The 27,096-nt window shown below is 49.4% G+C and overlaps 1 protein-coding gene across 4 annotated transcripts in view; it reads right to left on the minus strand.

Moving 5' to 3' along the window:
* HELZ (helicase with zinc finger) overlaps window positions 1–27,096 on the minus strand; it is a 1,775,655-nt gene that overhangs the window by 1,580,737 nt on the left and 167,822 nt on the right. For all 4 annotated transcript variants that reach the window (XM_078654323.1, XM_078654320.1, XM_078654322.1 and 1 more), the window contains exon 5: window positions 269–393. In XM_078654323.1, coding sequence (XP_078510449.1) covers window positions 269–393 — 125 coding nt within the window. The remainder of the gene's footprint in view (window positions 1–268; window positions 394–27,096) is intronic.

The raw sequence follows: 27,096 nt of genomic DNA on the forward strand, positions 1-27,096 counted from the left end.
CTCCCCCCCCCCCCAACTCCCCATAGGTTGTTCGAAGCTTACTCGCAATGCTTGCTCGCCGCAGTGCAGTACGGCAATACTTTTAAGCCTACCACTTTCAAATGTCACCAGCCGCCACTGGATGTTAGTGTGTGGGGTTGCCAATTAAAGGCATCATATTTTACTGGGCATATCAAACTGGAATGTCGTCAGACATATCATACAAGATGTGCTGTGTTTATTTTTCCTAAAACTGGCAATAAAGGTTGTTAAAAAAAAAAGATCTCACCAAAGATTCTCCCACCAATGATGTTGAAAGCGCACTGGATACCATCTGCAGTTTCCCGTCCAGGTGCAAGGAGTAAAGCACCGCATGAAAAGAGCAGTCTCCTTTCGCCAGGCCCTCTCCCAGAACTGTAATTTCAAAAAGAAAGTCACCACCATTTTATATAATGAACAAAATAGGCATCTGGTTGTTTTACTTAACTAGGACAATGAAATATAATCATTATTTGAAATAGAGCAAATTATTCTTGTTTACACTTTAGTTATATATATATATATATATATATATATATATATATATATATATATATATATATATATATATATATATATGATGTTCTGTGTTCTCATTTGAGTGGAGCACCACAATTTCAACAAATTGGGAGTTCTTCAGAATGCGAAGAATATGTAGCTCTGATTTAGACCTAGAGGCTTGTCAGACGGAAGCATATAAGAGATTTCTTGCCCGTGGATATTGCCCTAAAGAGTTAGAACTTTCAAGAGTTAAGGCTAATAGCCGGAGCAGAGAGGAATGTCTGGCTGGATCAGGTAATAAACGTCATTTGAAAGGTAATCGAGATCCCATTTAGAACAAGGAACAGATTAGCCTTATTACCACATTCAACACGGAAGAAAGGAGAGTGAGAGGGATAATAAAAAACATTGGCCACTGTTAAGAACTGACATTACTTTAGTCTAGCCCAACTGTTACACAGAGGAACCATCTATCACCTTCAGAAGGGTGCCCTCTATGCGGGATGCCCTGGTAAAATCAAGTCCAGAGGTGGTTAACTCTAAAAACTGGTTATCCAACAAGACAGGGTTCCACAAGTGCATCTCATGCAGAGCATGTAAATTTGGTGTAAATACTAGCGAATACTGCACTGCATTTGATTCTAAACCAATTAAGATCCAAGGATTATACACATGCCGCACAGAATTTGCGGTGTATGTATTACAATGTACTTGTGGGCTAAAATATATAGGCAGCACCAAGTTGCAGGCCTTTTATCGTATCCTTCACCATCTAAGGGCAATTGTGAACTCGGATGAGAGCTACCCTGTAGCCCGACATTTCAAGCTGGTACATGATAAAAACTTAAATGATCTTAGTTACTACATTATTGATGCTGTACCAAAGAGCATTAGGAGAGGCAACAGAGAGAGACAACTTAGGCAGCTGGAATGCAAGTACATTCTGTTATTAGACACGAGGATCCCAAAGAGTATGAACACGGGGGAGGACCTACACAGTTTTCTGTAACTTCAAGCAGGACAGGTCCGATCACATTTACCTTTTTGACAGTCTTAGAAGTAGCTTCCCTTAGATTTCTACAGATTTTTAAACTTGTTTAATCCTTTGACTTTTTAAGCTTTTGGGTCCTTTAATTTTCGGATGTCTGCACTTCTTTGCTACTATGTTTTTAGTTACCCTGTTGCATCAATTAACGAACCCCTTTGAAATGTCTATCAGATACAGATATTGAATTGTATGATACTGAGTGGAGCTATGATATTGGTTAAGTTAACTGTGCCAGTAAGAGGGATACACAATGACATTAACATGAAGTAATTATTAGAAACTCAAGTCTGGCAATAACGGAGTACTGCTATATCAATGTAAGTCCTGATATGGGTATGCGCCTCAACTAAGACTGAGCCAAAATAGAATACATTTTTCTAGGGATGTTCATTTAGTAATGCACTTGCATTTAAGTTGAATTTACACATAATTTCAAATGTTTGGGGGCTGAGTAACAATGCAATTAATTTGAGCAGTTTATCCGCTCATGCATCAATGGCATCAAATTATTTTTATATGATTACATCATTTTAGCCTGGAAGTTTGATATGTCATTTTAATATCATTTTATCTACATGCATCTACATGCTTCGGCATCTTGCGTGGTTTGAGGCCTATCCTCAAATTTTTTTATGCCCCCACTCGCCAGTTGGTGATTCAAGCCAGCATTGCATCAAGGCTCGACTACGCATGAGGAAAATTGAATTTTGCCTTGTCATATGTGCCTACAAGTTCCCCATCCTATGATATATGTACATGATCGATATGCATATATCCCCCTATGATCGATTAAAGACGCAATTATAGTTGTGTCCAACGTTAGTATGCCAGTTTCCAGTTCCTGTGAAAGCAACGAGTATTAGGCCTATGTTGCCCACGTTTTACATTATGCACGTTAATTCATTGAATTGTCCCCGTTTCTAGGCCTCAAAGGGCCTGAGCACCAGATTCAAGCTCCAGTCTCCTGAACCCACTCCGAGGAGCGATGCAGCCCCCGCCTGCATCCCTGACCCTTCACTTACTTCCTGCCGCGCAGCGCGGTGCCCGGCCTGGCTCTGCCTGCCTGTCTGCCAAGAATATGTTATGCCTCTAGTTATCAGTTCAGCTCTCCGTCTTCACATTCCTAAGCTACTGAACCACATAAACAGCTTCAGCTATAGTCTAGTCTTTCTGTCTCCATGCAAGAGAATTACTGTATTAATATTCATAAAAGATTCATAGCACACGCAATACACGAAGAATATATGCATGCACCAGCCTTAGTGTCAAGTAGCCTTTGCCCTGATAACTTTTAGATTCTATCAACATGTACTCCAAACACCAGATACCAGATATGCTATAGGTACATGTCGCCCTGACATCGCAGACTTTCGTCTCCTCATCTAGTGCAGAAGTCATAGCCCCCAGTTCTCACCGGTAACACGTCATGGCCCGTTTTCGCGCACCACTAGGTTAAAGGTTCCAGCTGCTCAGGTGGCCCCCTCTATGTATCCACCCACTTTATGACACTTCTGTGACGTTCTCATCACATGTCTACGTGCACGCCCTGTGCACGCCTTCTTTTCACGCCCATGTGTTCTTATCTTACGCTTGTCACTTGTTACGCCTACTGTATGTAATGTAATTGTGATGTTTTACTATATATACCTTGTACTGTTGATGAAACGTTGCAGCTGCCTTCTATGCCATTCTATTTCAGGCTGTCCCGATCCTGTCCCTTCCCTTATGCCTGAATAAAGCCCGTTCGACTCAGATACATCGGATCTTGCCTCTTATTTATTGAGCTATCTGTTTATTTAATGTATTCAAAAATAGTACCGGTAATTAATTATTTATTTACCACAATCAGGCGGAGGTCCTGCGACTCCAACGGGTGCAGAACGCGGCTGCCAGGGCTCTGGTAGGCCTGCCACGGTTCTGTTCAGCCCGCAGTACAATTTGTAAATTACATTGGCTGCCAGTAATCAGGCGCATAGAGTTTAAGACTCTGTGTTTCGCGTTCAAAATCCTCAAAACCGACACCCCTACCATTCTCCAGCATCTTTTGACCTTGTATACGCCATCTCTTAGCCTTCGCTCTGCGGGTCAAAATTTAGCACTTGTTCCGCGTTTTAAAAAAAGTAGACTAGGTGGTCGTTCTTTTACTGTGTTGGCCGCCAGGCTATGGAATGCGCTTCCTGCGCACATTCGAGCCTTAGAAGATCTTTTAGTTTTCAGGAAGGCTGCTAAAACGTATCTCTTTCCCCTGTCTTATTAATATTCTTTGACCTTTTTTACTCTGTTAGTTGTGTTGCCTTTTCAGCTATAGCGCCGGGACGCCCCTTCGCTGGGGCAGCTGTGCGCTCAAACTAAGTAACATAACATTACATAACATCTAAGGTATTTGCACTATTTTGCACTCAATACATTTTTGCACTAGCTTTCTGAGCAAGCACTTCTTGGCGTGGTATGAGAACATAGGATTGAATTTAACAATTCATTATTACACTGTTAAACCATCCGACAGAATGATTGAAATGAAGTGTTGTTTTTCTAGGAGTACAAATAGGTTACAAACACTTATTTATTGCTGCTATTTTGCTTAAATATGTTGGAGGTATATTTATAAGATTTTAATTATTTATAAACGATGTATTTTGCATTGACAGACTGCTTTTATACTGCTGGTTACATACTGAGCATTTTGTTTAGCTCTATGCGCCATGTGACTTGCTCAGCCAGGTAATCACATTATTTAAACACATTCAATGTATTCGAAAAGTCCTGTGAACAAGGCTGCAGTGACGCAGCCGAAACGCATCATGCTGGAGACTATCTGAGGAATAAATCACTGAATATCTAAATTCTTTCCTGCCTTCGTTCTCTGTACCTGAGTATGATATATATATATATGTGATCAAGGCTATCTCTAGCCGAAACGCGTCATGGCGGACTGGTGCTGGGCTAGCAGTCAATAAAAATATTTGCACCATTTCTGGGTCTCGCTGCTCCTGTTTTCCTGTTCGACAGTGACCGCTGTTGCTGACTATTTCGACGTGGGAGCACTACGTACCTCATATATATATATATATATATATATATATATATATATATATATATATATATATGATGTTCTGTGTTCTCATTTGAGTAGAGAACCACAAGTTAGAGCTATTGGTCTTGTAAATGTAAATTTTTTTATTTATGTGTTTGTTTTGAAAATGTGACACCTATAGCATTTGTAATGCAACATGTTTTGTATTTACGTGACTTAGATGTATTGATATTACAAATAACAATGGCTTTTAATTTTTTTAAATAATTAATACTGAAATAAAAGTGATTGTAATTTATAATGGCAATAACGTAAACTTTTGTAAATGACTTTCGTGAAGATTATGTTCAGTGTATTTTATTGTGACGAAAATCGAAGAACAGAAGTGAAATATTAACATCTTTTTGTGACATTTGTAATTAAGCTTGAAACATTGAGAGAACATATTTGAACCAGTTGTTGTTGAATGGTTGCACAGATTGATGCTGTGGTGACGCTGAGTGATGCTGTGGTGACGCTGAGTGATGCTGTGGTGGCGCTCAGTGATGCTGTGGTGGCGCTCAGTGATGCTGTGGTGGCGCTGAGTGATGCTGTGGTGGCGCTGAGTGATGCTGTGGTGGCGCTGAGTGATGCTGTGGTGGCGCTGAGTGATGCTGTGGTGGCGCTGAGTGATGCTGTGGTGGCGCTGAGTGATGCTGTGGTGGCGCTGAGTGATGCTGTGGTGGCGTCGAGTGATGCTGTGGTGGCGCCGAGTGATGCTGTGGTGGCGCCGAGTGATGCTGTGGTGGCGCCGAGTGATGCTGTGGTGGCGCCGAGTGATGCTGTGGTGGCGCCGAGTGATGCTGTGGAGGCGCCGAGTGATGCTGTGGAGGCGCCGAGTGATGCTGTGGTGGCGCCGAGTGATGCTGTGGTGGCGCCGAGTGATGCTGTGGGGGCGCCGAGTGATGCTGTGGGGGCGCCGAGTGATGCTGTGGGGGCGCCGAGTGATGCTGTGGGGGCGCCGAGTGATGCTGTGGGGGCGCCGAGTGATGCTGTGGGGGCGCCGAGTGATGCTGTGGGGGTGCCGAGTGATGCTGTGGGGGCGCCGAGTGATGCTGTGGGGGCGCCGAGTGATGCTGTGGTGGCGCCGAGTGATGCTGTGGTGGCGCCGAGTGATGCTGTGGTGGCGCCGAGTGATGCTGTGGTGGCGCCGAGTGATGCTGTGGTGGCGCCGAGTGATGATGTGGTGATGCAGAGGGCAGAAAGGCACAACAAGTTTGAGCTATTGACATTGCAAATGCCAATGTCTTTATTTTGTTTTCCTTTTTAAAACATAAATAAAAGGCTTTTTCATTTACAATGCCAATAGCTTAAACTTGCGTAAATGCAAGACCTATTGCAATTGCAGGAAGTAGGGGGCAAGGCAAGAGTAAAAAGGATAGAGAAAGTTCGGAAGGATAGAGAAAGATGGTGATGGGGCGAATCAAGAAAGAGGAGCAGCATGGGCGCAACAGAAGGAAGGGCGACTTGGATGCTACCAAGTACTAAAGGACGTCTGTCTAATGTTGGCCTAATGTCCTTGGTGATGAAGTAGCCCCGCCTTCCTGGTCCCCCTAGGCAGACTGTGTACAGCCTTTTGTGGTGCTGGGATGCTAAGAATAGCAGCCTGTGCTACTGGGATAGATAGAGCTGAGAAGGGGGAGATTACGGCAATGTGGGGAGACCGAACACCGCAGGCATCTCGGATTCACACATGCAGCATACCTTACAGCAGGCGGGGACACGCAGAGGGGGAGACAGGTGCCGGAGGGAAACTAAGCAACAGCGACAACGAAAGGGAAATGGGGGAGACAAATAAAGAGAAAAAGCAAAGAAAGAGAGGGGAAAATAGGTTAAAGGAGAGGGAGAGAACAAAGAAAAGGAGGAGGCAAAGTGCGGGAGGCAAACAAAGAAAGGTGACAAAAAAAAAGAAACAATGGGCGATAGCTGCTTGGCGCCACTATTATTCTTACCTTGAGGTCCTAGAAATCCGTTCCCCGGCCAACCATTTAAAAAAAAGGAAAATTAAAAAATACAATTGGAACCAGTGAGGGGTGCGGCAGCAACGGATAGCACGAGTGAAAGGGAGGAGCGTGTAGTTGTAGTAGTGCGCGAAAAGTGGCCATGAGAAACAATGAAACTCGCACTTCCATGAACTGGGAAATCTGAAATTAACTAAAACCGGGAGCGGTGGAACGGGAGGTGCAATGAACGAGCGGTGGAGAGAAGGATGTGAGGAGAAATGAGCAGGCTCTCGTTTCCTCCGCCAACTTCGCCGCAGTTTGTGAAAGGGGCAGTAAACACGATATGTCTGTGCCTTGTGTGAAGTCGCACCGCCGCACTTTGGAATTGAAATAAAGATGTAAAAAACGCCACTGGCAAGCAGCAACACAATTCCCTTGATCGCTGAAAGTGAAAGCTATACATATGAAACCTGGGAAGACGAGGGCTGCCCGCGCATGCGCGGTACTTGTAATTTCCGCCCGTCCTGCGGCTCGTGCCCAGTGAGCTCATGCCTATTGGCTGCGCGTGTTGACAGAAGCCACCGGAGTTTCAAGAGTGCAGCGGGGCTCGTGCGGCCCAGGGAGGGAGCCGCCAAAGCGCAACCAACATTTCATGGGGGGCTCCTGTGAGCAAAACGGAGCCCCGCCTGTTGCTGCAGTGTCCCCACAGGAGCCGGTAAGTGGGGCATGCTGACTGTACGTGCAAAGCGCGCCGCGCTTGGAGCACACGTGCGCATGAAAAAAAAAACGGTTAAGACTCAAAGCGCCGCTGCAGTAAAGCGCATTTTACTTTGGGAAAAATGTTATGATCTCTTGTTTATATTCCGTGACTGCGCCCCAGATATCAGACATGCGGCGTGAGCCCGGCCGGCGGGCGCGGAAGATGCATGAGCTTCAATGCGACCCACACACGGAGGATAAAACTCAAGCTTTCTCCGTGGAGCCGACGAGGGGGGGAGGAGGGAGTGAGTGAAAGCGACACGTACTCAGAAACCGAAAGCACTCAAGCTGTCTCCAGCAAGATGCCAGCAGACAGATACGAAAGCGCGCTCACATGGACAAATGAGACAGCAGAAGCGCGTGGCCGAACGCGGTCTCAGATTCCCAGGAAACTGAAAACAATAGTTGTCGAGCTAGACCTAAAAAGGGAAGTGGGCTAGTGGGGTTTGAGAGGAGTCCCGAAAGTTACATTTCCCATTACTTACACCTTGTACAGAAAAAAACGGCTGAACGATAATTCCAACAAATTTGGCACGTAAATACAACTTCAGTTAAGGAAGTGCCTTGCCATCGTTTGGTGTAAACCCAATCAGTAGCTTGAGAAATTAGCCCTTAAAAAGTGTTCTGGTTTGGGCATCAAGAGGTTACATTTTAGAGCTACCTCGAAAGTTCCTTCACGGATTCACAAATCCAATTAAAAAACTAAAGGAACATCACTGGAAACGGAGCTTTTTCTTCCACTGTCCATTTCAGATTCGTTCATCTGGCTGTGGATTTGCAAATCCACCATGCTGCGACTGACCGGCTGTCACAGAAAACTCTGTGGCGGCCGCCATTACCAAGTACTGTGAGACGAGCACTGAATTTGTAAAAGTAAAAAAGAAAGAGCATAATTGGGTAACGGGACCCTCGCCCACCCCGCCCTAACCCCCAGGCGGGGGCTGAGTCTAGACACGTCTAGATATAAAATAATTATCATAATTGTTTTTTAACTGGGTCTCGCAACTCGTTTATGCTGGATTTTATATTCCTATGCTGGATTCACTAATCCCCGATCTTCACATGATCCTGACCGCTCTCCATGGCCTCAGAATTCCCGAATCCCACATAGGATTCGCAAATCTGGTTTAAAAAGGGAAGGGGAAAAAAAAAAAAGTTTTCAGTGCATTCGATGTGGCCACCCACAAAGGATTGGAGGGAACAGCCAAGCAAACCATAACTCACACACCAAACCAAATTGTAATGGCCTCACAAAACTTATTCCAAATAACTACACCTAAAACGAAAATGTAGTTAAGCAATAATACATATTCACATCAATTAATGAAACTATATTCACAGTCATCTATATCAAAGTGTAAAGGATAATGTGATATAGAACTGCAGCTGTAAAATGACTTATATTTGTAATAGCATCTGTATCGTCCAGAGTACTTTTTGTTTTGTTTTTTGGGAGGGAGGCCACGCACCTCCCTCCCCGTGTCAATATTGGCCCCTTGGACCTCATCCCCCAGGGCACGATAATGTACAGTATTCCAGAATAGCCCACCCCGGGACACTGTTACCTGCCAGAGAGTGTGCAGGCATGCGGTGCGTGCCATCCTGCGTGTTTCAGGAGCCGGCACTGCTCCCGCATGGCAGGGCCAGCAGTTTTTTCATGCTCCCGCCAGACAGGAACATCTACATCTTCTCCCACCCAGAGGAAGCATTAAAAAGCTCCCAACGAGTGTGAGCAGATGTATTTCCTTGACTGCACTCCAGCGGGCAGGGAAACTACCGTGTCCGGAGGGTGGGCTCCCTGGGGCACAGTGATTGACCCGGCCTCAGAGATTGGTGTCCCCCGGGACTTTCCAGGCTTGTTGAGTGGGGCTGCATGACCCCTCTAGTTTGGCCCCTAGAAATGACACCCCATACATATGTTTTTGTGCCCCAAACCCACTACAGCGGCTTTTTTCTTTTGCCTCGAATTGGCAAAAAAAAAAATTTTTTTAACCTTTTTGCTCAACAGGCCTTGCGGGACAAGGTATCACTAACCTGCCCCCTTATACTTTTTTAAATTCCTTTTTTCTCGGACTCGGGACTGAGTCCAGAGATTGCTCCTGCCACATCGTTGTTGACGTGGTGGCAGCCAATCAGATCTCAGCTTGAAATCTGTGGGGTCTGTGAAGTATACATTAATTGCTCAAAAACTACTGAACCGATTTATACCAAAATCACAACAAGCATTTGCAATGCAATAGGTCTCGCATTTACAAGAGTTTGAGCTATTGGCATGGTAAATGACAATACCTTTTTTATGTGTTTTTAAAACAGATAATTAAAACGCATGGTCATCTACAATGTCGATAGCTCAAACTCTCGAGAATGCAAGACCTATTGCATTGCAAATGCGTTTGGCGCCCATGCTATAAAGATTTTTTTTTTAAGCATTAGGAGAGGTAGGAGAGAGCGTGTCCTGCCTGCAACAGTGGGCAGAGCGATACAAAAGGGGATACAAAAGGGGATGATGGACGGAGCGTTTGAACAAATCAAACACTCACCCCCAGTCAATTGATCTGGGTTTAATCCATCACCATTCTTTAGTTCACTCAGCCACCCCCCCCCCTTTTGTACTGCAACAGTGGGCAGGACAAAGTTGTTTGAGAAAATAGTGCGCGGAGGCTGCAATTAAAGCCTACGGAGTAACAACACACATAATAGAGGATGTCGCCATGGGAGACTACAAAATACGCCAAGGCAGTACTAAGGAGAGAGAACTAGGTCTATTGACTAATAAAAAGCCACCGTTTACAGTGGACAATGACACACACCAATAAAAAATATGGGCGGAGAATGGACGAAACTTCAAATCCATACCCGAATACAACATGCTTCGCAGAGCAGCGCATGCACTGCCCAGGGTCAACCTAACAAGAAAGACATCGACAATGCTGGTTTCTTTGACACTTATAAACACAAAAGAACAGACAGGTGGAGATGAACTACTGCTCAGAGGGCTATTATGCATGTTGGAGATGCCACTGGCGTTAATTAGAGTGTTGTTGGGTGGGTAACTAACTCTTATTATTTCAGCTTAAAAAAAAAAAAACAATTCAACCTGACTGATGCCCTGGGTCCCCCAAGGGAGAAATGGGAATCGGACGTAGGGTTATTGGATGACGACGACTGGAGGGAGGCACTCCAAGGCCCGCGCGAGGAAGCAATTCGAGCTAGGTTTCGACTCATCCAGCTCCGTATTCTACATCGCTCATACACCCCACGCACGACGCAGTATAGAATAGGCTACGTGGACTCTAAGTTCTGCCTAAGGGGCTGTGGGGAGGAGGGCACGTTTTTCCATATATTATGGGACTGTACCAAGATCAGGGCCTACTAGTCCAGATTATCTGATATCATGGCGGAGGTAGTAGGGTCGGAGGTCCCCCTGGAAGCTCGATGGCACATCTTGGGAGTTACGAGCGATATCACATGGCCGAAAGGAGACAAGATCTGGTTGGCATTAGCTAGCATGGTTGCAAAACGGAACATAGCGGGACTATGGGGGAGTGAGGTGGTGCCAACAGTGGAAGACTGGGGGAGGGATCTGGATTGGTGCCAGAGGGCCGAAAGAGTCATTTATAAAAGTAGAGGGTGCCCTAAAAAGTGGGAGAAGGTGTGGGCGTGTGGAGGCAATATAGAGGAGAGTTGGTGGATACCCAGGACATGTCTGAGTCTGATTAGTTGCGAGAAAATGTTTGCTTGATGCTCCACATTCTGAGACGGAAGGAAGGTGGGTGGGCGGGCGGGGTGAAGGGGGCGGGCAGAAGTGGTTGTAGTGCCGTAACAGTGCCAGCCGAAATGTCTGTCGATGGTAGTTCCACAGTGATGGTGGCCAGCGGGTTCACTGCCAGTGCGGGGGGGTGGAATGGGGGTTTGATCTACCAATGCAAGCTGAATTGTTAATGTGTTACACTATGGAGCATTGTCCTTTCTGTATCACTATCCTACTGCTGCTGACTACTGTGCCAATGTATGGAGCCTGTTTATGCAATAAAAAGATTTTAAAAACATACAATTAAAAACAAGCCCATACAAAACTGTATATGTGGTTAATACTATGAATAACTTGTATCGTAGGGGTACCTTCAATAAATCAATCACATAATTTGTAAAGCGCGCTACATACTCGCAAGGGTTTCAAGGCACTGAGGGGTGGGGAGGAAGGGGGTGCTGTTGCTACTGGCCGAACAGCCAGGTCTTGAGTTGTCTCATGAAGGTTAGAAGGTCTTCGGTTTGTTGTAGGATGAGGGGGAGGGTGTTCCAGGTCTTGGCGGCGCGGTGGGAGAAGGAATTGCGTCCGGCTGTGGTTCTACGGATGCGTGGGACGGTAGTCAGGAAGAGGTCTGCGGAGCGGACTTTCCTGTTGGGTACGTAGAAGGAGAGTCGACTGTTGAGATAGGATCGGGCCGCTCTTGTGGAGTGCCTTGTGTGCATGGATCAGGAGCTTGAAGGAAATTCTTTTGTCGACAGGGAGCCAGTGCAGGTTCCTCAGGTGGGCGGTGATGTGGTCGCTGCGTGGGACGTCGAGGATCAGGCATGCACAGGCATTCTGGATTCTTTGCAGTCTGTTGATGACTTGGTCGGGGCTCCGGCGCACAGGGCGTATCCGTAGTCGAGTCTGCTGCTGACTAGGGCCTGGGTGACTGTTTTCCTTGTGTCTGTCGGGATCCATCTGTAGATTTTACGGAGCATACGGAGGGTGTTGAAGCAGGAGGAGGAGACAGCGCTGACTTGTTTGGTCATGGTGAGTTTCGAATCAAGGATGACTCCCAGGTTGCGTGCATGGTTGGTGGGTGCGGGGGGGGGTGTCCACAGTGATGTGGGCCACCAGGAGTAGTCCCAAGCTGAGGGGTTGGGCCAGAGGATGAGGATCTCCGTCTTGTCTGTGTTCAGTTTAAGGCGGCTATCCTCCATCCAGTCGACAACGGCCTTAATTCCCTGGTGGAGGTTGGATTTGGCGGTGTGGGGGTCCTTGGTGAGGGAGGGGGATCAGTTGCGTGTCGTCGGCGTAGGAGATTATGTTGAGGTCGTGATGTCTGGAGATACGTGCGAGAGGCGCCATGTAGACGTTGAACAGCGTCGGGCTGAGGGAGGATCCCTGTGGGACGCCGCAGATTATCTCGGAGGCTTCGGATCGGAACGAGGGGAGGTGGACTCTCTGGGTTCTGCCGGAGAGGAAGGAGGAGGTCCAGTCCAGGGCCTTGTCTCGGATCCCTGAGTCGTGGAGTCGTGTGCGTAGTGTGCGGTGGCAGACGGTGTCGAAGGCGGCGGAGAGGTCCAGGAGGATGAGGGCCGCCGTCTCGCCGTTGTCCAGTAGTATCCTGATGTCGTCTGTGGCTGTGATGAGGGCGGTCTCGGTGCTGTTGTTGCGGAGGAAACCAGGCTGGGAGGGGTCCGGGATGCTGTTGTCTTTGAGGTAGCGGGTGAGCTGGATGTTGACTATCTTCTCAATGACCTTAGCTGGGAACGGAAGCAGGGAGATGGGCCGGAGGTTTTTCAGTTCGCTCGGGTCCTCCTTGGGTTTCTTCAGTAGGTTGTTGATCTATGCGTGTTTCCAGCTTTCAGGGAAGGTAGCGGTCTCGAATGAGAGGTTGATGATGTTGCGTAGGTGGGGTGCGATGGAGCTGCCAGCTTTGTTGAAGATGTGGTGTGGAAAAGGGTCAGACGGCGAGCCGGAGTGAATTGTGCCCATGGTATTGATTGTGTCTTCGATGCTCACGTTGGCCCAGGTTGTCAAGGGGTCGTAGTCTGTGGGGTGAGGTGGTTCCGGCATGTTGGGGCCTGTTAGGGTCATCCGGGGGTTGAAGTTATCGTGGATCTCAGCGATCTTGTGGTGTCAGAAGGTGGCGAGGGAGTCGCACAGGGCTTGCAACGGTGTGATGTCGTTGGCGTTGGAGCTGGGGTTGGAGAGTTCCTTCACGACACTGAAGAGCTCCTTGCTGTTGTGTGCGTTGTTGTCCAGGCAGTCTTTGAAGGAGGTCCTCTTAGCAGTCCTGATGAGGTGGTGGTGGTGGTTGCGGATGGCGTCTTTGTGGGCTGCTCGGCTGCCCGGCTGCCCGGCGACTTCACGCAGTGCCATATGTTCTACATCTTCCGGCAGGTGCTCTTTGGCGCTAGGAGTTCCGGGGTGAACCAGTTGGCTCTCTTGCTGGTGTCTTTGAGGGTTTGTTTTTTCAGCGGGCTACGGTGTTGGCGCAGTCGTCCATCCATCTCTAAGGGTACGCGCACCATCTTCGGGGCTGGTCGGTGGGTTGAGTGTGAGGTTTGTCTGTAGTTGTACTTCGGTGATTTTGCCCCAGCAGGGACAGGGATCTGTAGGGTGCGGTGAGGTGCGACGGGTTTCCGGAAGGTGAAGTGGATGCAGTGGTGGTCGGTCCAGGTGGGTTCGGTGATGTGGCTGAAGGAGAAGTGTGGGCTTGACGAGAAGATGGCGTTTAGCGTGTGTCCGGCGATGTGGGTCGGCGATGTGACGAGCTGTTCCAGTCCGAGGTTGGCGAGGTTGTCTATCAGGGTGGAGGAGTTGCTGTCGTTGTTGCTCTCTAGATGGAAGTTCAGGTCTCCGAGGAGAATGTAGTCGGTGGAGGTCAGTGCGTGCGTGCTGATTAAGTCGGTGATGGCGTCGCAGAATTATGGTCGTAGTCCGGGTGGTCTGTAGACGAGGGTGTCTCTTAGGGTGGTCTTGAGGTCCGTGTGGATCTGGAAGTGCATGTGTTTGGCGGCGCGGAGAGTGTCGTCGGTGTTTGTTGAAACCCCGATGGTCTTCTTGTGGACGATGGCGATTCCTCCTCCGACTCCGTTGGTGCGGTCTCTGCGGGCGAGCTTATATCCGTCGGGAATGGCTATGGCGATGTCTGGGGAGGAGGCTTCGTTCATACAGGTCTCGGTCAGAAGGTGACGTCTGGAGATGCGGTGTAGAGTAAGTCCCAGAGCTCGACGGCATGTTTGCGTGCGTAGCGGGTGTTGATCAGGATGCATCGGAGCTGGTTGTGTTTTGTGTGGCAGGTGTGTCTGAGTCTTCGATGCAGGAGAAGCTGCAGTTCTGGCAGGCGAAGGGACAGTGGGTGCGCTTCGGGGTGGCTCTGCAGCAGGTGGGGGTTCGTCCTGGGTTCAGAGCGATGAGGGTGCTGGCGTCGTATCGGAGGCGGTCTTCATGGCTGCTGCAGGGGTCAGGGGTTCTGGAGCTGGGCGCGGTCCAGGCACGGACGGGCTTACCTTAGGCGCGGCCGCCATTTTAAGGGGAGGTGGGAGGGAGGAGCAGCTGGGAGTCAGAGAATGGGCGCGGGGGGCAGGGCCGCAGCGGCGGGAACTGCGAAACAATGGGCACGGAGGAGCGAGGAACAAAAATCAATATGGTCACACAGGGAAACAGAGCGAAATGGCAACAAGGAAACAAAAGGCAAGGTCAAGGGTCGCTCTCCTCACCGTGCAGCGGCCACCATTATAAGGAAGGTGGGAGGGTGGAGCAGGCGGGAGGCGTGAGACAGGGGTCAGCGAATGGGCGCGGGGGGGCGGGCCGCAGGGGCAGCAGCGGCGGGAACTGCAAAACAATGGGCACCGGGGAGCTTGGAACAAAACGCAATATGGTCACGCAGGGAAACAGAGAGCGAAATGGGCAACAAGGAAACAAAAGGCAAAAATGGGCACAGCAGGATAAAGGGCACAAGGACACTCAAGCACTGGTGGAGCTGCAGCAGGGGGGGGGGAGCGACCTACCTGGTGGGGAAGCCTAACACAAGAGAAAAGTCTGGGTTAGTTCTTCAGGTCATAACCAGAGACCTAAAGAGGAGCAGATTTAGGGGCTATCCATGATGAAAACATGTATGAGGCTCCCAGAAAAAAGATGGCCTCAGAGTCCGACATGCAGCACAGGAGCCATGCCTCCCTACAGCGCCTGGCCTTATATTTCATAAAAAAAGTGTCCACAGACATGGCCAGCTCTAGGGCACTGCGACCAGTGCCACCGCACCGGGTGCTGACTTCAGGGTGTGCTGTTTTTTGCAAGTTTATTTTGGTTTTAGAAGCACCAGCTTCCTCATGCCTGGTCTCCAGCAATTTCCAGATAACTATACAAATGTCAAGATAACTATACTGCCTACCAGAATGAATGTTATGTGACTCCTACAAGGTGTAGGTCTCTGGCTTATGTAACATTTCCAACACGCTGATTTACACATGCATGATTGATTGTCTCTGTGTAATGTGCTTGTGATGCAAAGTGCTCTGACACTCTACACTGGTATGAGTGGCGCTATATAACTAATTAAATACCTCTGGAAGAAAGTGGTAATGGAGCCTTGAGAGGCACTGTTAAAAAGTGGTGGTGAGGGAATCCATGGTGGAGGTGGTCACCACCTGCACCATGGATGGGGAGGGGGTGTCAACAAACATTGTCGCACCGGGTGCCATCCAGTGCTAAAACCGGCCTTGTCCGCAGGCACAGTCCCGTAGCTTGCAGTGATGTATTGCACAGGAGCATGGAGTGCAGTACAGTTTCCCGCTTCCAGTTGTGCAATTGAAGAGACCTGTATGCGTTGAGGTGTTGGGACAGTTAGTTTTTGACCTAGGCCTGGACGGCAGAGTTCCTAGCCCGCTGGACCTCACATACTGAGACACATTTACCTCTGGAAATTTGAAGCCTAGGTGTGTTTCGGGAGAGACTCTGGTCTTTATTCTTAATAAAAACTGACAATAATTTGCCTCCTTGCTTAATGTAGTTTGCTTGGATCTAGCCCAGTATTACCATGTATCCAAGCACCAAGACGCAATTCAGTGTGACCTTTATAAATAATGTTTATTTCTTGTAAATGTTATCTGATTTGAGGGCAAACTCGATAATCTAAATACAGCCTTTCGACCATGGCAAGTACAGTGCTCTGAAGGTTTTCGGATCACGGCAAGCACAGCGCTCTGAAGGGTTGCTGATCACAGCAAGTTCAACGCTCTGAAGGTTTTCTGCTCATCGCAAGTACAGTGCGCTGAAGATTTTCTGAGCACGGCAAGTACATCTCTCTGAAGCTTATCTGATCACTGCAAGTACAGCGCTCTGAAGGTTTTCCGGCACATGTAGTTGGCTCTTCTCATTATAAGTGAAGGGACACACAGCAGGAAGGAAGCCCAACGCAAAACATCATGAGCTGGGAAGGTGTTCATGGCTAAAGACACAACCAGAGAGAATGTCCTGGTCTCGTCTCAATGTTGTCTCTGCAACTCAGGGAAGGACACCCGATGATGCTTGGCTTTCTTGCTTATTCATAGGGGTTTTAAAGGACTAGAGTGGTAGTTGGTGCCTTTTCAAAACGTGTTTCTGATACCTTGACTTTTCACCAGTTATGCTGGTCGCAGTATTGTTGCACATTGCACCATTCAGTTAATGTTTTAAAAATGTTCTCTGCGGTTAACTGCCTCTACCGTGAAACTCGATATAGCGTTTCCAAAGACGATTCATTAACAATAAAACCAGCCGATAAAGGGGGAGCAATTGTTCTCCTAGACACCTCGACTTATCAGAATGAATGCCTTAGACAACTAGGGGACACCAGATCTTATCTTCCGTTGACTGAGGATCCCACGGAGCGACTCACTAACATCATACTACACCTAGTAGAAGAGGCACAATCAGAAGGCTGGTTCACTCCTAATGAAGCCGTACTTTTACGTGCTTCCTAAAGTGCATAAAGAACAACGACCACCCTCTGGACGCCCAATAATATCTTGGATTCCTTGTGGTGTCCTTCTCCTCCCTCCCGACCTCCCTCGGCCAAACCCTAAAAAAGGCTGCATGTTAAAATCGGGCTGGAATTGCTGAAGGCCAAAAGGGCCACCTGGTGGAGGAAAATGAGGTCCCCCTTGAATCCAGGGGTTCGGTTGCCACCAATATGTGTATTGGTTCTGATTGTAGTTGTATCCCCTCCATCCCCGGCGGTTACCCCTACCGTGATTCTTATGGGTGGTATTGCCCATGATGGAGGAATCAGAGTCGCTAGAAATGTCCTCAGAACTAGATGTTCAGTATGTTGAACACCCTTTCCGCCGGTTTCTATTGAAGGGAGCAGGAGTGTATGTGTCACTGGTGTATGGATATATTCTCTCTGAGGAGAATTTTGCCAGATCTTTCTGAAACTTCTCCAGTTTGGTGAATAACAAAGAGTCCTTAAACTCCTTGTTGTTCTTGTTACTTTCATCTTGATTTTTTGTGAAAAGTTTGCCTGAGATGGTGGTTTTAATTTGGCTTTCTAAGATTTGGATCTCGTTTAAGATTTTATCTGCCACTCTCTTGGCTGTCTTGATAATCAAGACAAGCCAATCCTGTGTGCCCCTCCATGCTATTAGAGACCAATCTTCGAAGAAAAGATCAAAAATGATTGAAAAAGTTTAGTCAAAAATTGACTAAGGGTACCACTTTTTCCGGATCGGCGCTTGCTGGCGCGGAGAAAATAGGAACCGACATGAGCACGCGAGGGCGGCGTCTAAGTACTCCGGCGACATCATCCCGGCGCCGACGACGGATGCGGAGCCGCAGACGACGCCTACCGACGCACAATGGTACTGCTACGCAAAGGTTTCTGGATCCAGTCTGATGCCTGGGGATATTCTAAGGTAAGGAATCTAATACTAACCTGTTTCTTTCAGATATTTCCTCCAACAGAATTCTCTACAGCATCGGAAGGTGCTCCATTGGCTTCAGCCATTTTGACACACTCACTGAAGAACGGCCCTAATGAACAAATACTTTTTTTCCGTAACGCACTTTCTGGTGGAGACTACCTAGCCACAGATTCCTCTCCTTTTGAATATTCCCCAGGCGTCAGAGTGGGTATGGAAACCTTTTTTGTTGTACCTCTGCATACCAGAAGGTGGCATTGTGCGGTTCTGCGCTGATGAGTTCGGCTCCGGAAGGGACGTGTGGGTCTTTTAAAGGTACCACTCCTGTGCACTGACATCAGCTGGTTTCGAGAGTGTCCGCCACTTCAGATGTGTGGCCCCAAAAAGGAAATTCGTATATCAGTGTGCAGATGCCTAGACCTTGGATCTTATTAAGAGGTAGAGTCCAATCACAGAACGAGGAGGTTGAGAGGGCCAGGGAGGAGTCCGAATTGAGATAGGATCGCCACTAAAAGGAGCATTACCGAAAACAAGCAACTAGTTTTTCTGACAGACTTCTAGCCACAGATTCCTCACCTTTTGAACAGATTCCAAATCCGTACTTTTTTGGAGATGGCTCAGTGAATGGATCTGACAAACTGGACTGCCCAGACAACAGCGCTTTGTGAACGTATGGAGAGACACCCACATAGCTATCAGGCAGATGTCCACGACAGGGACTCCATGTGCTAATGCAGTGGTAGCCGCATTGGCCCTGGCAGGCAGTTCTTCTGGAGGCTGCTTCATGGCCAATGCATAGCATGGCTTAATGCAGGGCACGACCCAGAGCGAGGTGGTACATTTTTGAACAGCCTTCCCTTTGGTGCCGTAAGAACCAGAAATCTTTATGCACTACATGTATCTACAGTTTTTGTTTAGGGCTGTCTGGCTACCAAGAGGACATCAACCACCTCTGGAGGAAGGTAAAGGGTGTTCAGCTGCCTCTACGCACTCTCCATGCATTTAGGTGGAAGATGCAAAGCCCTGGGTGCAGAACCCTGCCCTGTTGTTGCGACAGCAGGTCTTCCCGGAGGGACAGCTTGTTCGGAGGACATAAACTCAAGCCCAGGAGTTCTGGATACCATACTCTCCATGCCCTGTCCAGGTCCACCAGGATGACTTGAGCCCAGTCTGTCCTGAACTTCTGGAGAACTATGGTCAGGAATGGTATCGACAGGAAGGCATAGTCCAGAGTTCCACTCACAGCGGAACGCCTCTCTGAGCGAGAGACTCCTTGAAAACTCCAGCATGCGGTAGTGCCGACAGTAAGCCTTCTCAGCAATGGCAAACAGTTTGAGCCAAGGTAGTCCTCATTTGTGGAAGAGAACTTGCGACATCTCCGGGTGGTATTGCAGTGCATGATTCGCTAGGCTCCAACAGCTGAGTTTTTTGCCCAACCTGGCATTCAAAGAGCCTGCCTGATAATTCACCATCAGGAAAATTCCTTGGTTTTCCAGCCATTCCCAGAGGCATAAGGCCTTAGTCACAGGGTTGTGAACCCTACTTCCCCTCCCCCCACCCTGTTTGTTGCAGTAACACATGACAGTGGTGTTGTCCGTGAGCATATGTACCAGCATCCCCTTGACAGATTGCAGGATAGCTTCCAGCACGAAATGGATAGCCCTCAGCTCCAGAAGGTTGATATGGAACTGGAACTCCACTGGAGACCAGAGGCCTCTGATCTCCACCTCTCTCCGATGGCGGAGCCAACCCAGAAGCGGGGTGGAGAAGGAAGAGGAGTATGCAGCTTGTGATCTAGTAGCCGCCACTGCATATCTTTTGCAGTCTCTTCTTTAATTTGGATGTGGTGGGAGCGGTCCACTTTATGCTTGGCGCACTGGGACTTCAGATCCCACATGTGCATAAACCAATCAGTCCCAGAGTCAACCTCACTGAAATACAGAACAGAGTGTGAAAGATTGGGATCATAGCCTGAGTGTCCTGGACTCTCTTTCTGAGGAAAGGCCTCAATCAAACCCATATCCAGAATGGTTCAGGAGAAGTTGAGCATGTGGCAAGGAGTCAGATGTGACTGTCACATTTATAGTGAACCCCTAAAATGAAAGGAGGTTCACTGAAGTATGGAGGTGGTTGACAGTTGTTTGGGTAAGGGAAGACTGGCACCCCTGACCTTCAAAAACCCATCCAGGGAGTAGCCAAGAGAGTTGCATAGATTCCCTTAAAAAGTTACAACATCGCTAGCTACAAGTCCTCAACCTGCCAGGAAATTTCTTAAGCTCCGTGAAGTGTCAGGAAGCAGGGATGTAAGTGTGCCAGAGAACACAATGGTAGAAGTAGAACAGGTCAGAGGAGAGGAAAGGGATAGAAGGGAAGGGTGTAGACATTGAGGATTTACTGGATGACCCAATGATCTGTCGTGATACTCTACCAACGGGCAGACGGAGCCTGGCTTACGATAAAGACGGCCATCTGATTCTGGAGCTCCAATGCGCGGGGAGACTCCAGGGAGAAAAACAGGTATAGTAGTGTTCAACTGCCATGATTTTTGTCTGTTTGTCCGAATGGGCGCTCCCTGGGGATGCTGTGCGCTCCATTTAGAAACAGTGTGCACGGAGCCCCCTGGCCTCCCCTCAAGGTGCCTGAACTGCATCATTCCCAGTCAGGCCACACAGAGCTGTACATCAGCGCATTGGGGCAGCCACTCCAAGCCTCTGTAATCCTTTCAACCTTTGCAGCCGATCCTGAAAGGCTTGGGATGTCTACAGGTGGCGGTGCTTTTGTAGTTTTTTTACTATGAAACCCTTTTGACAGTTGAGGCGTAACAGCCCACCTCCGTCGGAGCACGCTATATAAAGTAAGCACCTGGTGACCAGAACATTGTAAACCTATCAGAGTTATTAACAAAACAGTATGACCGAAAAACTCGCCACGACCTGGCAAAGCAGCACGCTGGGTAGAGCTAGGATCATAACTTTCGTTTATGCAGGTGCTGTTTATGTGAAGGGTATTTATTTTATTTATTTATTTCACTTCTAAAGCGCACTATCACCTAAGAAAGGCATCCTGGCACTGGCAGACTCGTAACGGAGGGTGTCCAAACTGATGGCGAACTAGGGATTCGGGAAAAGCCATGTTTTTAAACTCCTCCTGAACAAGAGGAGGTCAGAGGTGTGTCTAAGCTCGGCCGGAAGGGCATTCCACAGTTTCGCCGCTGCCACGCCGAACGATCTTGTTCCTGCTTTGGATTTCTTGAACCTAGGTATTGTCACCAACCTAGCCGAGGAGGATCGTAGGTTACGGGCCGGCGCATGCCACATGAACTTCCTTTGTAAACAAAGAGGGCCCAACCCATGAGGGCCTTAAAAGCCAAACAGAGAGACTTGAATTGAACCCTCTGTCTCACCGGGAGCCAGTGCAACTGAGCCAGAGCCCTTGAAGAGTAGGATCTGTTGGCCACCCCAGCGCTAATTTTGCCGCCGCAGACTGAATTCTCTGGAGTCTATCCAGAAGATAATTTGGAGACTCAAACAACAGAGAATTACAGTAATCTAACCTACTGAGCACGGTGCAACGCACCACCTCTACCCGGGCGAGAGGCGGTAACAGTGGAAGGATTTTCCTCAGGAGTCTAATAATGGCCAAACAGCCAGCTACTATCTTCGAAACCTGCGCCTCCAGGGTAAGATCGCTGTTAAACATGTCACCCAGGTTCCGCACTACCTTCACTGGCTGCACCAATGGGGAGAAATCCGCAGGCCAGAAGTTGCAGGGTAAAAGAGATTGCATGGAATTGAATTGCAGGGAATTGGCCTTCAACCAACCCGCCGTGTCTCGCAGGCAGTTGTGGAATACTTCCAAAGAAGTTGAATGATCTAATGATCTCCCTCCAAGGAGAGAATCAATTGTGAGTCATCAGCATAGTTAACAATTTCAATATTGTATTGTTTGATGACCGCGACTAAAGGCTTCATATAGATGTTAAATAATATCGGGCTAACTGCCGAGCCTTGCGGAACCCCATGCGAGATGGTAGAAAAGGCGGATTGGAAGGGAGGGAGGGACACAGCTTGTTCTCTGTCCTGAACCAGCAATTACAATGCAATAGGTCTCGGGTTAATTAAGTTTTAGCTATTGGCATTGCTTAACATTGCAACATTAATTGCACCAAAAGTCTATAAAATGTATTTATTTTTGTAGCAGTGGTGGCATGCTGTGCTTTAGATGAATATGTTTGAAAGTAAAGTGCAACAAGAATTTGGAGAGTGAACCGTCGCACTCGTGGTTATTAGTGATTGTAAGATGGTACTGAAGGTGGGTAGGTGCTAGATGAGTTCCTCCTTCTGAGTCTTGGAGGCTAAAGTAATGAATATAGTAGCGTCATTCCAGTCGGGAATGGCGTCCTCAAATGCACACAACGTTGAGAAATTTCCTGTTACGCTTTATACTTTCAAAAATAAAGTTTTTATTGAAACATTCACTTTTGTTGATTTGTAATCATTAATTTTTCACAATGTTCAAGATTCAAAATTATACTTGGCCCAATGCATTTCGGGCATTTTGCCCTTCGTCAGGGGCATTGATTCTGGTTACTGCCGAGGTGGTGGTGCGCCATACTGCGATTGCTACAATAGTTATTTGTGGATGCGTTAACAATTGATGTGTGCACTGATGGCTGGTGGTGTGTGTGCCTGTGGAAATTGTACATTGATGGCTGGTGGTGTGTGTGCCTGGTGGAAGTGCGCACTGATGGCTGGTGGTGTGTGTGCCTGGTGGAAGTGCGCACTGCCGGCTGGTGGTGTGTGTGCCTGGTGGAAGTGTGCACTGCCGGCTGGTGGTGTGTGTGCCTGGTGGAAGTGTGCACTGCCGGCTGGTGGTGTGTGTGCCTGGTGGAAGTGTGCACTGCCGGCTGGTGGTGTGTGTGCCTGGTGGAAGCGTGTACTGACGGTTGGTGGTGTGTGTTTGATGAGAGCGTGCACTGACAGCTGGTGGTGTTTGGGCCCGGTAAAAGCGTGCACTGACGGCTGGTGGTGCCTGTGCCTGGTGAAAGTGTGCACTGACAGTGTGGTTGTGTGTGTGTGTGGTTGTGTGTGTGGTGGTTGTGTGTGTGTGTGGTGGTTGTGTGTGTGGTGGTGTGTGGTGGTGTGTGGTTGTGTGTGGGGTTGTGTGTGGGGTTGTGTGTGTGTGTGGGTGGTTGTGTGTGGGTGGTTGTGTGTGTGTGTGGGTGGTTGTGTGTGTGTGTGTGTGTGTGTGTGTGTGTGTGTGTGTGTGTGTGTGGGTGGTTGTGTGTGTGTGTGTGTGTGTGTGTGTGGTTGTGTGTGTGTGTGTGTGTGTGTGTGTTTGTGTGTGTGTGTGTGGTTGTGTGTGTGTGTGTGTGTGGTAGTGTGTGTGTGTGTGTGTGTGTGTGTGTGTGGTTGTGTGTGTGTGTGTGTGTGTGTGTGTGGTTGTGTGTGTGTGTGTGTGTGTGTGGTTGTGTGTGGTGGTGTGTGTGGTGGTGTGTGTGTGGTGGTGTGTGTGTGGTGGTGTGTGTGTGGTGGTGTGTGTGGTGGTGTGTGTGTGGTGGTGTGTGTGTGGTGGTGTGTGTGTGTGGTGGTGTGTGTGTGGTGGTGTGTGTGTGTGGTGGTGTGTGTGTGGTGGTGTGTGTGTGGTGGTGTGTGTGTGGTGGTGTGTGTGTGGTGGTGTGTGTGTGGTGGTGTGTGTGTGGTGGTGTGTGTGTGGGGTTGTGTGTGTGTGGTTGTGTGTGTGTGGTTGTGTGTGTGTGGTTGTGTGTGTGTGGTTGTGTGTGTGTGGTGGTGTGTGTGGTGGTGTGTGTGGTGGTGTGTGGTGGTGTGTGGTGTGTGGTGGTGGTGTGTGGTGGTGGTGTGTGGTGGTGGTGTGTGGTGGTGGTGTGTGGTGGTGGTGTGTGGTGGTGGTGTGTGGTGGTGGTGTGTGGTGGTGGTGTGTGGTGGTGGTGTGTGGTGGTGGTGTGTGGTGGTGGTGTGTGGTGGTGGTGTGTGGTGGTGTGTGGTGGTGTGTGTGTGGGGTTGTGTGTGTGTGGTTGTGTGTGTGGTTGTGTGTGGTTGTGTGTGTGTGTGTGGTTGTGTGTGGTTGTGTGTGTGTGTGTGGTTGTGTGTGTGTGTGTGTGTGTGTGTGGTTGTGTGTGTGTGTGTGTGGTTGTGTGTGTGTGTGTGGTTGTGTGTGTGTGTAGTTGTGTGTGTGTGTGGTTGTGTGTGTGTGTGGTTGTGTGTGTGTGGTTGGGTGTGTGTGGTTGGGTGTGTGTGGTTGGGTGTGTGTGGTTGGGTGTGTGTGTGGTTGTGTGTGTGTGGCTGTGTGTGTGTGGTGGTGTGTGTGGTGGTGTGTGTGTGTGGTGGTGTGTGTGTGTGGTGGTGTGTGTGTGGTGGTGTGTGTGTGTGTGGTGGTGTGTGTGTGTGTGGTGGTGTGTGTGTGGTGGTGTGTGTGTGGTGGTGTGTGGTGGTGGTGTGTGGTGGTGGTGTGTGGTGGTGGTGTGTGGTGGTGGTGTGTGGTGGTGTGTGTGTGTGTGGTGTGTGTGTGTGTGGTGTGTGTGTGTGGTGTGTGTGTGGTGTGTGTGTGGGGTTGTGTGTGTGGTTGTGTGTGTGTGGTGTGTGTGGGGTTGTGTGTGTGTGGTTGTGTGTGTGTGGTTGTGTGTGTGTGGTTGTGTGTGTGTGTGTGGTTGTGTGTGTGTGTGTGGTTGTGTGTGTGTGTGTGGTTGTGTGTGTGTGTGTGGTTGTGTGTGTGTGTGTGTGTGGTTGTGTGTGTGTGGTTGTGTGTGTGTGGTTGTGTGTGTGTGGTTGTGTGTGGTTGTGTGTGTGTGGTTGTGTGTGTGTGGTTGTGTGTGTGGCTGTATGTGTGTGGCTGTGAGTGTCGCGGCTGTGAGTGTCGCGGCTGTGAGTGTCGCGGCTGTGTGTGTCGCGGCTGTGTGTGTCGCGGCTGTGTGTGTCGCGGCTGTGTGTGTCGCGGCTGTGTGTGTCGCGGCTGTGTGTGTCGCGGCTGTGTGTGTCGCGGCTGTGTGTGTCGCGGCTGTGTGTGTCGCGGCTGTGAGTGTCGCGGCTGTGTGTGTCGCGGCTGTGTGTGGTGTGGCGGCTGTGTGTGTCGCGGCTGTGTGTGGTGTGGCGGCTGTGTGTGTGGCGGCTGTGTGTGTGGCGGCTGTGTGTGTGGCGGCTGTGTGTGTGGCGGCTGTGTGTGTGGCGGCTGTGTGTGTGGCGGCTGTGTGTGTGGCGGCTGTGTGTGTGGCGGCTGTGTGTGTGGCGGCTGTGTGTGTGGCGGCTGTGTGTGTGGCGGCTGTGTGTGTGGCGGCTGTGTGTGTGGCGGCTGTGTGTGTGGCGGCTGTGTGTGTGGCGGCTGTGTGTGTGACGTGTGTGTGTGTGTGTGTGTGTGTGTGTGTGTGTGTGTGTGTGTGTGTGTGTGTGTGGTTGTGTGTGTGTGTGTGTGTGTGTGTGTGTGTGGTTGTGTGTGTGTGTGTGTGGTAGTGTGTGTGTGTGTGTGTGTGTGTGTGTGTGGTTGTGTGTGTGTGTGTGTGTGTGTGTGGTTGTGTGTGTGTGTGTGTGTGTGGTTGTGTGTGGTGGTGTGTGTGGTGGTGTGTGTGTGTGGTGGTGTGTGTGTGGTGGTGTGTGTGTGGTGGTGTGTGTGTGTGGTGGTGTGTGTGTGGTGGTGTGTGTGTGGGGTTGTGTGTGTGTGGTTGTGTGTGTGTGGTTGTGTGTGTGTGGTTGTGTGTGTGTGGTTGTGTGTGTGTGGTTGTGTGTGTGGTGGTGTGTGTGGTGGTGTGTGTGGTGGTGTGTGTGGTGGTGTGTGGTGGTGTGTGGTGTGTGGTGGTGTGTGGTGTGTGGTGGTGGTGTGTGGTGGTGGTGTGTGGTGGTGGTGTGTGGTGGTGGTGTGTGGTGGTGGTGTGTGGTGGTGGTGTGTGGTGGTGGTGTGTGGTGGTGGTGTGTGGTGGTGTGTGGTGGTGTGTGTGTGGGGTTGTGTGTGTGTGGTTGTGTGTGTGGTTGTGTGTGGTTGTGTGTGTGTGTGTGTGGTTGTGTGTGTGTGTGTGTGTGTGTGTGGTTGTGTGTGTGTGTGTGTGTGTGGTTGTGTGTGTGTGTAGTTGTGTGTGTGTGTGGTTGTGTGTGTGTGTGGTTGTGTGTGTGTGGTTGGGTGTGTGTGGTTGGGTGTGTGTGGTTGGGTGTGTGTGGTTGGGTGTGTGTGTGGTTGTGTGTGTGGTTGGGTGTGGTTGTGTGTGTGTGGCTGTGTGTGTGTGTGTGGTGGTGTGTGTGGTGGTGTGTGTGTGTGGTGGTGTGTGTGTGGTGGTGTGTGTGTGTGTGGTGGTGTGTGTGTGTGTGGTGGTGTGTGGTGGTGGTGTGTGGTGGTGGTGTGTGGTGGTGGTGTGTCGCGGCTGTGAGTGTCGCGGCTGTGAGTGTCGCGGCTGTGAGTGTCGCGGCTGTGTGTGTCGCGGCTGTGTGTGTCGCGGCTGTGTGTGTCGCGGCTGTGTGTGTCGCGGCTGTGTGTGTCGCGGCTGTGTGTGTCGCGGCTGTGTGTGTCGCGGCTGTGTGTGGTGTGGCGGCTGTGTGTGTCGCGGCTGTGTGTGGTGTGGCGGCTGTGTGTGTGGCGGCTGTGTGTGTGGCGGCTGTGTGTGTGGCGGCTGTGTGTGTGGCGGCTGTGTGTGTGGCGGCTGTGTGTGTGGCGGCTGTGTGTGTGGCGGCTGTGTGTGTGGCGGCTGTGTGTGTGGCGGCTGTGTGTGTGGCGGCTGTGTGTGTGGCGGCTGTGTGTGTGGCGGCTGTGTGTGTGGCGGCTGTGTGTGTGGCGGCTGTGTGTGTGGCGGCTGTGTGTGTGACGGCTGTGTGTGACGGCTGTGTGTGTGGCCTGCTTGAGTGTCATTAAACTGTTCATCCAAACATGAGTATCATAAAGTATTGGACTGAATAAGTATTTTGAGGAGACAGCAATGACTATTTCTATTGAATTTGTGGATTAAACCCTCGGAAATGATGTTCACTTGAGAACTCTTTGGTAGTGAATTGCAATAATCAGCATGCCATGTTTTCAGTAGTTATTTAGTTTTTGCTGTAGAGCTCTGGAAGCAAGGCTCCTGAACACTGTCTCACAGGACAGGAAAACAGCGTCTTCAGCGCGAGAAGAGGTTTTGC

Source organism: Lissotriton helveticus, chromosome 7, assembly GCF_964261635.1.
Source record: "Lissotriton helveticus chromosome 7, aLisHel1.1, whole genome shotgun sequence".
In the NCBI taxonomy this organism is placed as follows: domain Eukaryota; kingdom Metazoa; phylum Chordata; class Amphibia; order Caudata; family Salamandridae; genus Lissotriton; species Lissotriton helveticus.